The sequence below is a fragment of the Vigna unguiculata genome, chromosome 1 (assembly GCF_004118075.2).
Source record: "Vigna unguiculata cultivar IT97K-499-35 chromosome 1, ASM411807v1, whole genome shotgun sequence".
In the NCBI taxonomy this organism is placed as follows: Eukaryota; Viridiplantae; Streptophyta; class Magnoliopsida; order Fabales; family Fabaceae; genus Vigna; species Vigna unguiculata.
Window position 1 is genome coordinate 21,601,911 of NC_040279.1, and position 13,595 is coordinate 21,615,505.

Consider the following 13,595-nt stretch of genomic DNA (forward strand, 5'->3'; position numbering starts at 1 on the left):
CTTTCCAAGAAGAAATCATAGATTTCAAAACCACTAATATCATCACGATATGGCATCTCAAGGATGGAGAAAAGGTTCAAACCGAACTACCTCCAAAAATACAATACCAACTCCCTAACCTTAGGGATGATAAGGGAAATCCAGTAATAGCTGCACCCTTTAAAACCAAAGACTTAAATGAAGAACTTTCTTCAAAGGATATCAAAAGCCTTATGGAACAGGCCAATTATACAAACAAATATCTCCAAGTATTAGGAGAAAAAATAATCTCTCCAAAACTTGAACTTCTAAAAATAGGTAGTTCTTCAGGGCAAGCATCTACCTCAAAATAATTAGAAAAACCTTTGTTCAAACCTTTCAAAATAAGTCAGAAGGCTAAACAAAACCTATTAAAAGCTAAAGCCACTTCTGATCAAAATCATGGTGAATTATTAAATAAAATTAATAATTTACTAACGACAGTTGTTCTAGATACTCCTCAACCCACCGAAGAAACTTCTTCAAAACTCAAAATTAGACAACCTACAAAAACCATAGCCGTCCTAGAATAAAGCTCATATAATGAATCTGAACCTAATACTCCTTCACAAATCAATCCAATCTTAGTCATTGCAAACAAGCAATGGAAAAGTTTAACTAAACCAACAACCTTGGATCTTACTATGGAAGATACAAGCACAAAAACAAATGGATTCAACACCAACAATGTTTATGAATGGAACATTGATGGCAAATCTGAGTACAATATCATGCAAATGTTACAACACATGACCATGGTTTGTACGGCCTACCAAACAGCCCATGATTCCACAGAAGAAGCCATAGCCAGTATTATAGTATCTAGTTTTACCGGCCAATTAAAGGGTTGGTGGGATCAATATCTCACGGAAGCCCAAAAGTCTGATATCTTTTTAGCTGTCAAAATAGATGATAATGGTGATCCAATTTATAATAATGGTGAAACCATCCCAGATGCTGTCAACACTCTAGTGTTTACAATAGCCCAACACTTCATAGGAGATCCATCTTTATGGAAAGATAGGTCTGCTGAATTATTATCAAATCTCAGGTGTAAAACCTTAGGAGATTTCAAATGGTACAAAGGCACTTTCCTTATAAGAATTTACACTAGGGAAGATAGTCAACAACCTTTCTGGAAAGAAAAATTCTTAGCAGGACTTCCTAGATCATTAGGAGATAAGGTCAGGGAAAAAATCAGAAGTTTAACCCCTGATAATATCATTCCTTACGACCATTTGACTTATGGTCAACTTATCTCTTATGTGCAAAAAACAGCCTTAGAAATTTGTCAAAACGATAAACTCCAAAGACAACTTGCTAAGGAAAAATCTCAAAGTAGAAAAGAACTAGGAACGTTTTGTGAGCAATTTGGTATACCAGGATGCTCTACAAAGAAAACTAGGAAAGTTGTCAAACAAGAACAATTTCCAAGTACCAGACCTAAGAATAGTAGACCAAAATTTCGTAGGTCTAGAAAACCATTTCAATCTAAAAAAAGCAAAACACAAACTAGACCACCAACAACAAAAAGCATTATTTGCTACAATTATAGGAAACCAGGTCATACTAGTAAATACTGCAGACTCAAAAGAAAATTAAGCAACCTCAATCTAGAACCAGAATTGGAAGAAAAGATCAACAATTTTCTAGTTGAAACTTCCGAAGAAGAATCTGATCCAGAACTCTCTGAAGAAAATCTCAATGAAATTCAAGAGGATGAACAAGAATCATCCTCTGACAATGAAAACATTCCAACCGTGAATGTTTTAACAAAAGAGCAAGATCTTTTATTTGAAGTAATTAATTCCATTCCGGACCCCAATGAAAAAAGAACTTATTTGAATAAGCTCAAACAAACCCTAGAACAGACTTCCTAGGAAAAACTTACTAGTCACAAATAGATATGATCTTAAACCTATTTTCAAAAGGTTAGAAAAATCTGCCTCTAAACCAGTAACCATTCAGGATCTCCAGACGAAAATCCACAATATCAAAAAGGAGATCAAAGAAATAAAAGAACAACAAACAATTTGCAATGCAATATTATCCAATTTAGAGGAGAATTCTGATCAAGAAGAAATTCTTGAAACAGAAATACAAAACAAAGAAGAATTTGGAGACTTTCTGGGTCTTATTAGTCGTTTGACGATACAAAAATTCTTCATCAATATTAAGATAATAGTTGAAGACTTTGTCCTAGAAACTATTGCCCTATTTGACACAGGTGTAGATTCAAATTTTATCCTAGAAGGATTAATCCTAGGGATGTCAACGGGGCGGGTAGGGTACGGGTAATAGTTCCCCCGTACCCTACCTGCTGGAAAAATATTTGCCCCGTATCCGTACCCATATCCGTCGGGTATCCGTTATGCGGGTACCCGTCTATTTTTTTCATATCCGCGGGTATCCACGGGTATTCACGGGTATTTACAAAAATATTTTAAAAAATAAATATTTAACCATAATTAGTGCTTAGATCAACAAGTCTCCTTTCTCCGATTGATTCTTGAAAAACAAACAAATAAAAAATCACTACCAATTTATATTGTAGTTTATTTTTGAATAAAATATTAAAGAAATTACTAACTTCATCAATGTCCACCTCTTGCAACATTGTATAAAGTTTCATGCTGTCCAATTTTAATCTACAAAAGCCTTAAAACATAAGAAGTTCAGTAAAAATTTCTAACAATCACTTAATTAAAATATCTAAGTAAAAGTGTTAATTTCATTACCTTCCATGTTGGTCCATAACCAGTCTTAGAGACACATCAATACCTCCACAGTATATGGAAGTAATTTACTCATTTGTGGGGTAAGAATCTGACCACCATTATTGGATTAAGACTCATAATGTTGTTTACTAATATATATATATATATATATATATATGTATATATATATATGTATGTATATATATATATATATGTATATATATATATATATGTATGTATATATATATATATATATATATATATATATGTATATATACATACATATATATATATATATGTATGTATATATATATATACATACATATATATATATATATATATGTATATATACATATATATATATATATATGTATACATACATATATATATATAAGGTAAAGTTTAGCGGGTACGGGTATCCACGGGTACGGATACTATGATACCCGTACCCGTCCCGTTAACATGCGGATATCAAAAATACCCATACCGCGGGTAGCGGGTATCCATTTTTAATATCCATTTCCTACCCGTTGCGGGTTTTATCCGCGGATACCCGCGGGTACGGATTTTTTTGACATCCCTAATTAATCCCCACTAGGTACTTTGAAAAAACATCTGAAAGACTTAGCACATCTAATGGTTCTAAATTACAAATCAAGTACAAACTATCTAGTGCAATTATAGAAAACCAAGATTATCGGATAGGAACCCCATTTTTGTTAGTCAAAGACCTAAAAAATGAAGTTATTTTAGGGACACCCTTTTATTTACTCAAACATTAGAGAGAGAAGTTAGAGAGAAGGCCTCTGAGTTTGTAAGCTTTTTCTTTCTTCCTTTCTCCAAAATATGTTTGTACTTTTCAGAACAATAAAGGTTTCCAATGTTTTCCCTATTTTTCTCTCTCTCTCCCTCTAGCCAGTTCAGTGTGGACTACCGCCGTTCTGGTTTTCTTTTATTTTCATTAATCTGTTTTGATTTTATTTATATGCTTTTCTTCTCTCCCTCCGACTAGTATTGTGCGGTCTACCGTCGTGTAAATCTGGTCTTCTTTTACATTTCCGCATTATTTATTTTGCATCATTATCTTGCGTTACTATTCTGAATAGTACCTTACTTATCTTTGTGATCCTTTACATTTTTTCCCCTTTGCTCCTTTACATCCCCTCTGTTATCAGAGCCTGATGGGGAAGTAGGGTGATATTTATTAATCTTAGGTTAACATATATTACGATAAATCTGGTAATATGGATTTATTAATGTTTATTTTAATTTTGTATAAATCAAACTGGAGATCTAGTTCCTTTAGTCTAGATCTTGAGATGAATTATAGCAGTAAGTCCCGAGTCATGGGCAGTAAGCCTATCTTACCCATATTCGTCCTAAGATTTAGATCTAGCAACCAAGACTAAAAAAAAAGAGTTTTTGTAAAACCAGATTTATTGGATATATGGAAACTTGACATTGATAAATGATGCCTTATGAAACCAAATGACGGTGAGATACCAGATATCATACAAAATGAGTAGCCTCCTTTGATCTCTTTCCCGTCGTTTTTCTATTAAAAGTTTTGCCTCTTCCTCTTCTACCTCAAATAGGTCAAACCAAAACTTGCTCACTGAGCATAATCAAACACAGGAGGAAATCCCTCCAAGAAATAATATCTTGAAGAAGAAGTTTGCTTTGAAGATATTAACCAAGCAATAGATAACTGGGAAATACCGAAGATTCCACATGATGAGCTGTATATCCCAGAAGAAAACAAACATGTCCGAAATTCGGATTATATAATCAAAACAACAGAAAACAATATTCCGCTCGACCTTGAAGCCGGAGATGAATTTCATCTTCTCACAAAACAATCAGTGGTTGAACATGCCAGAAAATACAAATATTTACACATAGGATGTGTTCAAGTAGCAGTTAAACCTTTAGTTAGAGAAGGTCTTAACGCCTCAATCCTCATGTGCCTTAGAGATACTAGGCACAATGATTTTCATGATTCCTTAATAGGAACCATAGAAACAAGTCTTGGACATGGTCCTGTATATTTCAATTGTTTTCCCAACAAAGCAGTGAGTCTTTTGGATAGAAATATTCTAAACTCATTATTTCTAAACATTAGGCTTCATGGATTAAACATGAAGGAGGGATCTATTCCTGCAGCATTGCTATATAGAATTCAGTACAAGGTTATGAATACTTGTAACTCTAGAGTTCTGCTGAAAACAACCGATAGGGAAACTACCTTATTTGTCACTAACATGGCCAAAGCTAATGTCACAATTCCTAGACTCATCAAATGGGATGAAGTCGATTTACCCACTTCTTGGTTGTTAGATAGGGCTACTCCTAGTGCTCCAAGGCATACTCCTGAACTACAGGGAATAAGACAAACTGAGACAGGAAAAGTAGAAATCATATTTGACAGAAGAAATTCCTTTTTAATATTGGTAGTCTGTTTGGATGTTCTTTCTTTCCGAACTTATATTGCCATGAGAATACCCATTCTAAGGAAAATTCGGAATAGAACTTCAAATCTGCAGGAGTCATTGAATCCTAGTCGTATTTGGTTTTAAACAATTTAAATCCTTCTTTTGCTGGAGATGGAAGGATTTCTTCGATTGGTCCACAAAAGTCCCACCATTGGAGGAACCAATTTGGAAAATTATACTTGTTATTTCTTTTGAAATAAATTAACCATGAATGGCGATAGGTTTTATTTTGATACCAGAACACCCTGGTCCAGGCATTAATATAATCCCAATAGTTATACCCAATGGGGTCAAAATTTTCAGAAAATTTTTTAAAAACATTTGGGTTTTTGCCATATTGGCTAGGAGTTAAAACCTTTAAAATTTGAAATGTTGAATGAGTAAAATTTGAGGAATCTTTTGGATCCCTATAATGTTTGATTGCTACAGAATCTGTATCAACCAAAACAAACTCATAAAATTGTCTGGTTTTATTGCAAGCTGATGGTCTGAAATGAAAACCTTTAGGAAAAATTTTGGCAGTTATTTTGTTTGGGTTGTTATCCCAATACTCTGGTTCCAATTGGACAATTGACGAAAACTTGTTTTTTGCTATATAATGATTTTAATCTTTTGAAACAGGTTTTTGGGTTGATTGGGTTTGGAGTTCTTGACTCATTCTTGGGTTGCAGATTGTTTTGTGGTTTTTTAGGTTTTTAATAAGGAGAGCTAGGTCAAGATTCTCTCCTTCTTGTTCTTCATTTGAGACAATGTCTGCCCAAGTTTTCTTGGGAAGTGTAGTTAGTCCTTGATCTTGAAGAGCTAACAACGTTTGGATTGGGATGGCATAATCTAGTTTGGTTTGTTTGGCTGTTTGGTTTGAAGAGGTTGGTTGGGTTGATGACCCAATGACTTCTTTTGATTTTTTTTGGATTGATGACCCAGATTGGGTTGATGACCCAGTTTGTTTTGGGGTCTGTGACCCTGATGATTTATTTGGGCCAGATATGGCTAGTTTTATACCTCGGCTTCTTGCCGAAGCTAATACTGCCTTTTTAGGCATGTTCGTCAGCTACTTTTTCCCTGCAAGTATTCACGAGTGAGGTAATCAGGGAGAGAATTCGAGGTGCCTCTGAGATATTCTATTTCAAAATCAAAAACACTTAAAATTGCTTGCCATCTTGCAAAAATTTGTTTTGATGCTAAGTTTTTAACATCTTTTTGTAAAATGTCTTTTGCAAATTTACAATCAACACGAATTAAAAAAATTTGGTTAAGCAAATCAGATTAAAATTTTGAAACACAAAGAACAATTGCTAAAATTTCTTTCTTAACAGTCGAATAATTCTGCTGTGCAGGATTCCAATGTTTAGAAGTATAAGCAATTACTTGTTCTTTTTTATCAATCCTTTGTTTAAGAATACCTCCATATCCTAAATCAGAAGCATCTGTTTCAACAATTTTGAAAGCTTGGGGGATTGGTAAATAAAGACAAGGTAGTTCTTTAACCAAGGTTTTGACTTTTCGGACAGCTTGAGTATGTTCAACTGTCCAAGAGGGAGGAGTTTTCTTAAGACGATCATGCAAAGGTTTGATTATGTTATTGAGATTTGGAATAAAATCTCCTACATAATTAAGACAACCCAAGAACCTTTGGAGTTGGGTTTTATCAATTATCTGATCTGGAAATTTATCTGCAAATTCTATTGCCCTATCAATAGGAATAATTTTTCCTTGGAAAATCATGTGACCAAGAAAACGAATTTTTGTTTGGAAAAGGTTGATCTTTGATTTAGATACAGCTAAGCCATTATGTTGAATAATGTTAATAAAGATATTAACATGCTTAAAATGGTGATCTATGGATTGAGAAAATATTAACACATCATCAATGTAAACAATTGTGAAATTGGAGTACGAATTGAAGATATCATTCATTATTTTTTGAAATTCAGATGGTGCATTTTTAAGTCCAAATGGCATAACGTTCCACTCTATTGCCCAAAAGGAACAGTAAATGCAGTTTTGTCTCGATCTTTTTCTTGGATTTGTATTTGCCAAAATCCAGACTTCACGTCAAATTTAGAAAAGATTTTAGCATAATGGAGCCTATTAAGAAGATCTTTTTTGTTTGGAATAGGATATCTAATCCATTTTAGGGCTTGATTTAGGGGTTTATAGTTAATAACTAACCTTGGAGTACCCCTTTCTTGTTCAGCTTGTTTGTTGACATAAAAAGCTGCACAGGACCAAGGGCTCTTGCTTGGTCTTATGAGTTTTTTATTTAAAAGATCTTTGATCTCTGTTTGACAATGGAGAAGAAGTTCTTCATTCATTTGGATTGGTCTAGCTTTAGTTGGTATTTGAGTGTCTCTGAAATCTTGTTCATAGGATAAGTCAACTATATATTTTTTCCTAGACCAAAAGTTATTTGGTAGGTCAGAACAAATGGTTGACTCAATTGAATGGAGCACTCTTTTGATTTTTTGTTGAATTTGGGGCAAGCTTAATTGGGAATCAATATTTTTAAAAGAAATTTCTTCTTTTAAAAAATTGATTTGATTTGATTTTTGTTGAATAAGATTGATTTGTTTGATGATGGGTTTTCTAATAAATCTAAATATTATAGATTTACCATTATGCTTGGTCGAGATTCCTTCTTCAGATATCTCTAAAGGGAACAATGCTTTAATAAAGGGTGTCTCACAACATGGTCGAGCACTCCTTTTATAACCATAAATTTTACTGTTTCAACAGTACCGGTATCATGACTGTAATTGTGGTTACAGTGTCGGTTATTAATCTTCTGCCAGATTGATTTTGAAACAGTCATCTTCATTCTGAAATATGTCATCTGAAGAGGCTGCCGAAGCTGAAGAGCTTGGTAATGATTTCTTCGAGGAAGTTCCTTCATCCTCTTTCAATAGCTTGAGAATATTCTGCAGATTTTCTACAAAACTTTCTTTAGATTTTGAAACTGCTAAGGCAACAGTGATTTGTACTTTCTGGTTGAGGAATTGGGAAGTTTCTGGATCTACTAATTTCAGAAATTCTAAATTTGTTACAAACCATTTACGAACTTCTTCCGGACTTGCCTTGAAAGCATCAAATTGAGCCCACCACTTTACATAGGAATATATATATATATATGCTAGAATCACAAGTGCAAATTCTTACAATCCTTTAATGTGTACCATACCAAATGACGTGATACTTACATTGTTTGGAGAAGGAGCAACTCTTGTACAATTTCGTGCATATGCCTAGCTAATTGGCCAATTTGATTTTCTATTATTATATGACTAGCCTATATACTCTGTTGAAATGTCATTCACAGTCATTTGCCTCAGAAATTCTTTTAAAGATGATTGTTCAAAACAAAAACAAAGACGAGTAATATTTGCATCATTTTAGACAAGATGTTGTGACCCGTGAAAATATGTGTCATATAATAATGATTGAAAATATAAATCACTTTGCTTTGAACATTATTTTGTTGAACATATCTTCATATGCAATGCTTATTTAGAGACCAAAATTTTCTTGTATAGTTCCACTTTTATTTCATTTCCTTGCGTTTCTTTCTAATTGTATGAGTTTATTACATTTTTTTTTTGTATTTTTTGTCATTCTCTTCTCTTGAATCTGGGTGCAAGTTGTATAAAAAATTGTTTTTCTTGTCAATGAAAATATATATGATTTTGACGTGAAAATAAAAATTATTAATGGGGTGAAATTTTTCTTATTGTTGTTTTTATTTCTTAAAGATTATTGAGTTAGATTTTAATAACTACTTAGGTGAGTTGGGTGATATGATCGAAACTTTTAAGGATTCAAGTGATGTATTAATTTAAAATAAGGTACTAGGGTTTTGGTGAATCTATAAACTCATAAGAGGCTAGAGAATTTGTATTCCATTCATTCAATTTATATTCCATTCATTCAATTACACAAGAATTTGATCTTATTTATTAGTATAGAATTTTAGTCAAAAAAGAATTAAATAAGTTTTAATTAATAGAATACAAGAGAATGACAATACAAAAGTAATTATTACATGCATTGTCAACATAAGAACAACACTAATATCTAAATTAAGTTAATGAATACACTTAATTAATGTATAAATAACCTATGATTAACATAAAATTAACTCTTCAATCTTAGTTTAGTATACCAAAAATGTACGCCATTATGTTCTTCTTCTTTTTTTATCCCTCATGGTTTTAAGTTTTGTTTCTATCCCTACATGTGCTGACTAGTTTTGCAATATGTATATAAAAAACTTTATGTTTATTTCTTTCATATACAAAAACTCATAAGGTTAGTAATTATTCATGCATGATGAGTAAAGGAAAATAAATTATGGAAATAATATTATTATAGTAAATAAATTATTTAGTTACATTTCCATTTTTTCTATGACTATACAACCATTCAATGACCACTATTTGCTTCAAGTTTCCGCGTAGAATAGTTGACATTAATTGGATAGTAATTACTGCATTAAATAGTTTTTGGAAATTTCTTCACACATCATAGGAAGCCAGCCCAGCAAGCAAAGTCATTCAAATTATAAAGTTTGGAGAATACACTTTAAATCATTAAATAATTAGTAATTACAATTTTCAACTTAAAAGAGAATCACCCTGTGACCCTGACACCCTGTGTTCAATCTTACGCGTTATCCAATATTCTCCAATAATCTTTGTTTATATAGTTACCTTCCAATATTCTAATAACCTTCATTTTCATGTACATCGGTGACTTATCATAAAATAAAATCTGAAAAGACCAAAATAATATATACTCAAAATTTATAAATTTATATATGTTACAAAAAGTTATTATGAAACTTCTTCTTTACTTCTAATTGTTTGAATCTTTCCTATATGTAGTATCATGATTCAAAATATGTGAAAAAATAAAATTTGTCTTATTTTTATTTTCACAGATATCTATTTTTATATTCTTTATCTATATACCTGTCTAAAAAAGTTGAAGAATAAAATAATTTATCAAAATCTAATAAAAAATTAGGAGATGTAATTATTAAAAGAAAATTTTATGATAATCATATCATAATTAAAAAACAGGCATGAAAAAACATATAGTATATAAATTTTCTTTCTATATTCATAAAATAATAAATATACAACAAAAAAAATTCATGAGATAAAAATACTATTTATTAAACTAATATAGTTTTATTTAAATTTCAAGAGACAAAAGAATACCCTTTTATCTTTAATAATAGAATAAAACATATGAAAAAAATGTAGAGAGAATGAGTTTGTGTCTAACTTCCTAATTTCTTCATAACGAAAGAAAACTGAGAATCCGTGAGAAATTCAAAAGATGATGAGAAAGAACAAACATCATCTCAATAAATTTATTTATCTTTTATTGTATTTAATTTTATATTTTATTATTTATTAACGTGTTATAGTTTATTAAAAATAAATAAAAATCTATCTAATTTAATTTTTATAATACAATATAATTTTAAATTTTTTTAAAGATTTAGGAGGACCATGATTTGGAACAAGAAGGGTGTGCTTGTGTTTGCTTTCAAGAATGGATTTGAAGGAGAGTGAGTAAATGAATTGAATTTGAGGGGATAAAAAAAGAAAAATGAGATTGTTTGTTTCAATGGACGAAGGGAGGAGAGTAAGGAAATTTGAAGGTAAAGTTTCTGAAAGTTTGTCAAAATAATTGGATGGATGTGATAGATATAAAATAATATTTTAATAGATAAAATTATTAAATAACAGTTTTACTCCTATGATTAAAATTAGTACAAAATAAAATATAATAATTATTATTAGTTTTAGTATTATTATTATTACTATTAATATTATTAGTTTTAATATTAGTATTATGTTAGTAATGTTATTATTATTAATATAATTACTATTATTATTATTATTATTAATTATCCACAAAGTTTAGTAATAATAATAATTATTTTTGTAAATAATTTTAATTATTAATTTGTAGGTGTCATATTTAAGTAACAACTTTTTTATAACTATTTTGGTTTTTTTGCATAAGTACATAAGGTGAGAAAAAAAATTAATTCAAACAACATTAATTGAAAGTACTTTAATAGAATATAGGCATGCAATGCTGCAAAATCAAAAATTCCCTTAAATGAAGGTTAGTTTCAATTTAAAAATTCTAGACATTTAAGTAAAAGTATAAAATTTGTTAAGTTGGAATTGTAAAAAATAGATGGACATTTAAGTAGATGTGTATGCGTTGAGGAGTTTTTTCCTTCTCAAATCTATCTGCATAAATAATGTCTAATTTCGAGAAATAAACAAGTTTCATCCATCATAGTTCATCCTCTTGAATAATAAATTCTTATAAACAAATACGGTTTAAGATCCTCTCTAATAATTACGATGCACGTATTTTAGAGAATAAGGTTCGGAAATAATCATTAAATCACTTTTCAACTATTAGTTGACAATAAAAAAATATTTGTTTTTATCTATTATTTTTAAATTTTAAAATAACTTTCATTTTATTAATGATTTCCTGAATTTAATAAATCTAAAGAGAAAATATCATTTATGATAATGGAGAAAGAAAATATAATAGCACACAAATGTACATTGAATAAAAGACTGAAAAAAAATATAATAAATCACTTAAAACAAATTAAATGATTTTCCTTATTTGGAATAGAAAATTTAGTTATAAATAAAACACAGGGAGATTGTATGTGTAAAAAATTGAAATCTTTTAGAATCTAGCATTAATTTATCTTCACTAGTTTAAAGTTGGTGTAAGAAGAACTCATCTAACAGTTATAATATCTTACTTTAGAAAATATTGGAATGAATCTTGAGAGACAATTAGGAATATTTAGTTCGTTACTTTTTGCGTAAATTTTATAACTACAAGAGACATTAAATTTTAAAGAGAAAAACTAATACATTTTAAATAATTAAATAGTTAATAATTACAATTCTCAACTTAAACAATCACTTGTTCAATGTTAGGTGTCATCCAATATTCTTATAACTTTCATTTGCATAATTATTAGTGACAGATTGAGATCAAAATAATATACTCAAACTTTATATACGTTTCAAAGAGTTAATATCAAACTCCTTACTTACACCACCTGTAATTATTTGAATTTTAAAAATGTCAATGTCTCTCTAATTCAACAATTGAATCTTTAGCATTATATTTTATATGAAAAAATATAATCTGTGTTGTTATGAATATTTTTTTCTTTTATCATTTTTAACAAGTAAATTTATTCTTTTATTCTTTATCTATATACTTATTTAAAAAAAGTTTAAAAATAAAATTAATTTATCAAAATCTAATAAAAAATTAAGAGACGTAATTATTAAAATAAAAATTTTTGAAAATCAAATCACAATAAGGATTATGGAAGAAGTAAATAGTACATCACTTTTCTTCCTATATTCATCAAATAATAAATACACAAAAAACTCAATGAGATAAAAAAATATTATTTATTAAACTAATATTTCACTTAAACAAAAAGAGGGTTACCCATCTTATTTTCAATAATGAGATAAAATATATGAGAAATACAAAAAAATTGAGTTTGTGTCTAACTTTCTATTTCTTCACTAACAAAAGAAACCATGTGAGAATGAGAATTTGTGAAAAATTCAAAACATAATTATAGAGAACATAAAAATATTTCAATAAATTTATTAATCTTTTATTATACTTAATTTTATGTTTTATTACTTATTAATATTAAATATTATATTTTATTAAAGAAATACAAATTTACCTAATATTTTTTTTTCACTACAGTAATTAATGTCCTACATATATTTGTATAATTTTAAATAAATTTTTTAAAAGATTTAGGAAGCATGATCTCATTGGAAGACTAAGATCCCCTCTAATAATTGGGATGCACGCATTTGAGAGAATAGAGTTGAAAAATAATAATTGAGTCGAGTCAGTTTTCAACTATTAGTTGTCAATAAAAAATATTTGTTTTTATCTGTTATTTTTAAATTTTAATGATATCCTGAATGTAATAGACTTGAAGAGAAAAATATTATTTACAATGGCACACAAATGTACATTGAATAAACAACTGAAAAAAAAGAGTATAGTAAATAAATTGAAACAAATTAAATGATTTTCCTTACTTATATTTGGAAGAGGAAATTTAGTTAGAAGCAAACATAGGGAGAATATATGTGTTAAAACTTGAAATCATTAAAATCTAGCATTAATTTTTCGTAACTAATTTAAAATTGGTGCAAGAAGAAGTCATCTAACGGTCATAATTTATTACTTTACTTTAAAAAAATATGGGAATCTTGAGAGAGTTTTAGTTCACGATGTTGTGGATAGTGTGTATTCACAGGTATCCAAA

The 13,595-nt window shown here is 29.5% G+C and overlaps 1 protein-coding gene across 1 annotated transcript; it reads left to right on the forward strand.

Annotated features, from left to right (window-relative positions):
- Nucleotides 1–662: 662 nt before the first annotated feature.
- Nucleotides 663–1,898, forward strand: LOC114189636. The gene has a single exon (XM_028078263.1). It carries the CDS (start codon nucleotides 663–665, stop codon nucleotides 1,896–1,898), a length of 1,236 nt encoding a protein of 411 aa, XP_027934064.1.
- The last annotated feature ends 11,697 nt before the right edge of the window (nucleotides 1,899–13,595 follow it).

Coding starts and splice junctions, on each gene's coding strand:
- LOC114189636 (XM_028078263.1), top strand. CDS start 663: ATGGAAGATACAAGCACAAAAACAAATGGATTCAACACCAACAATGTT.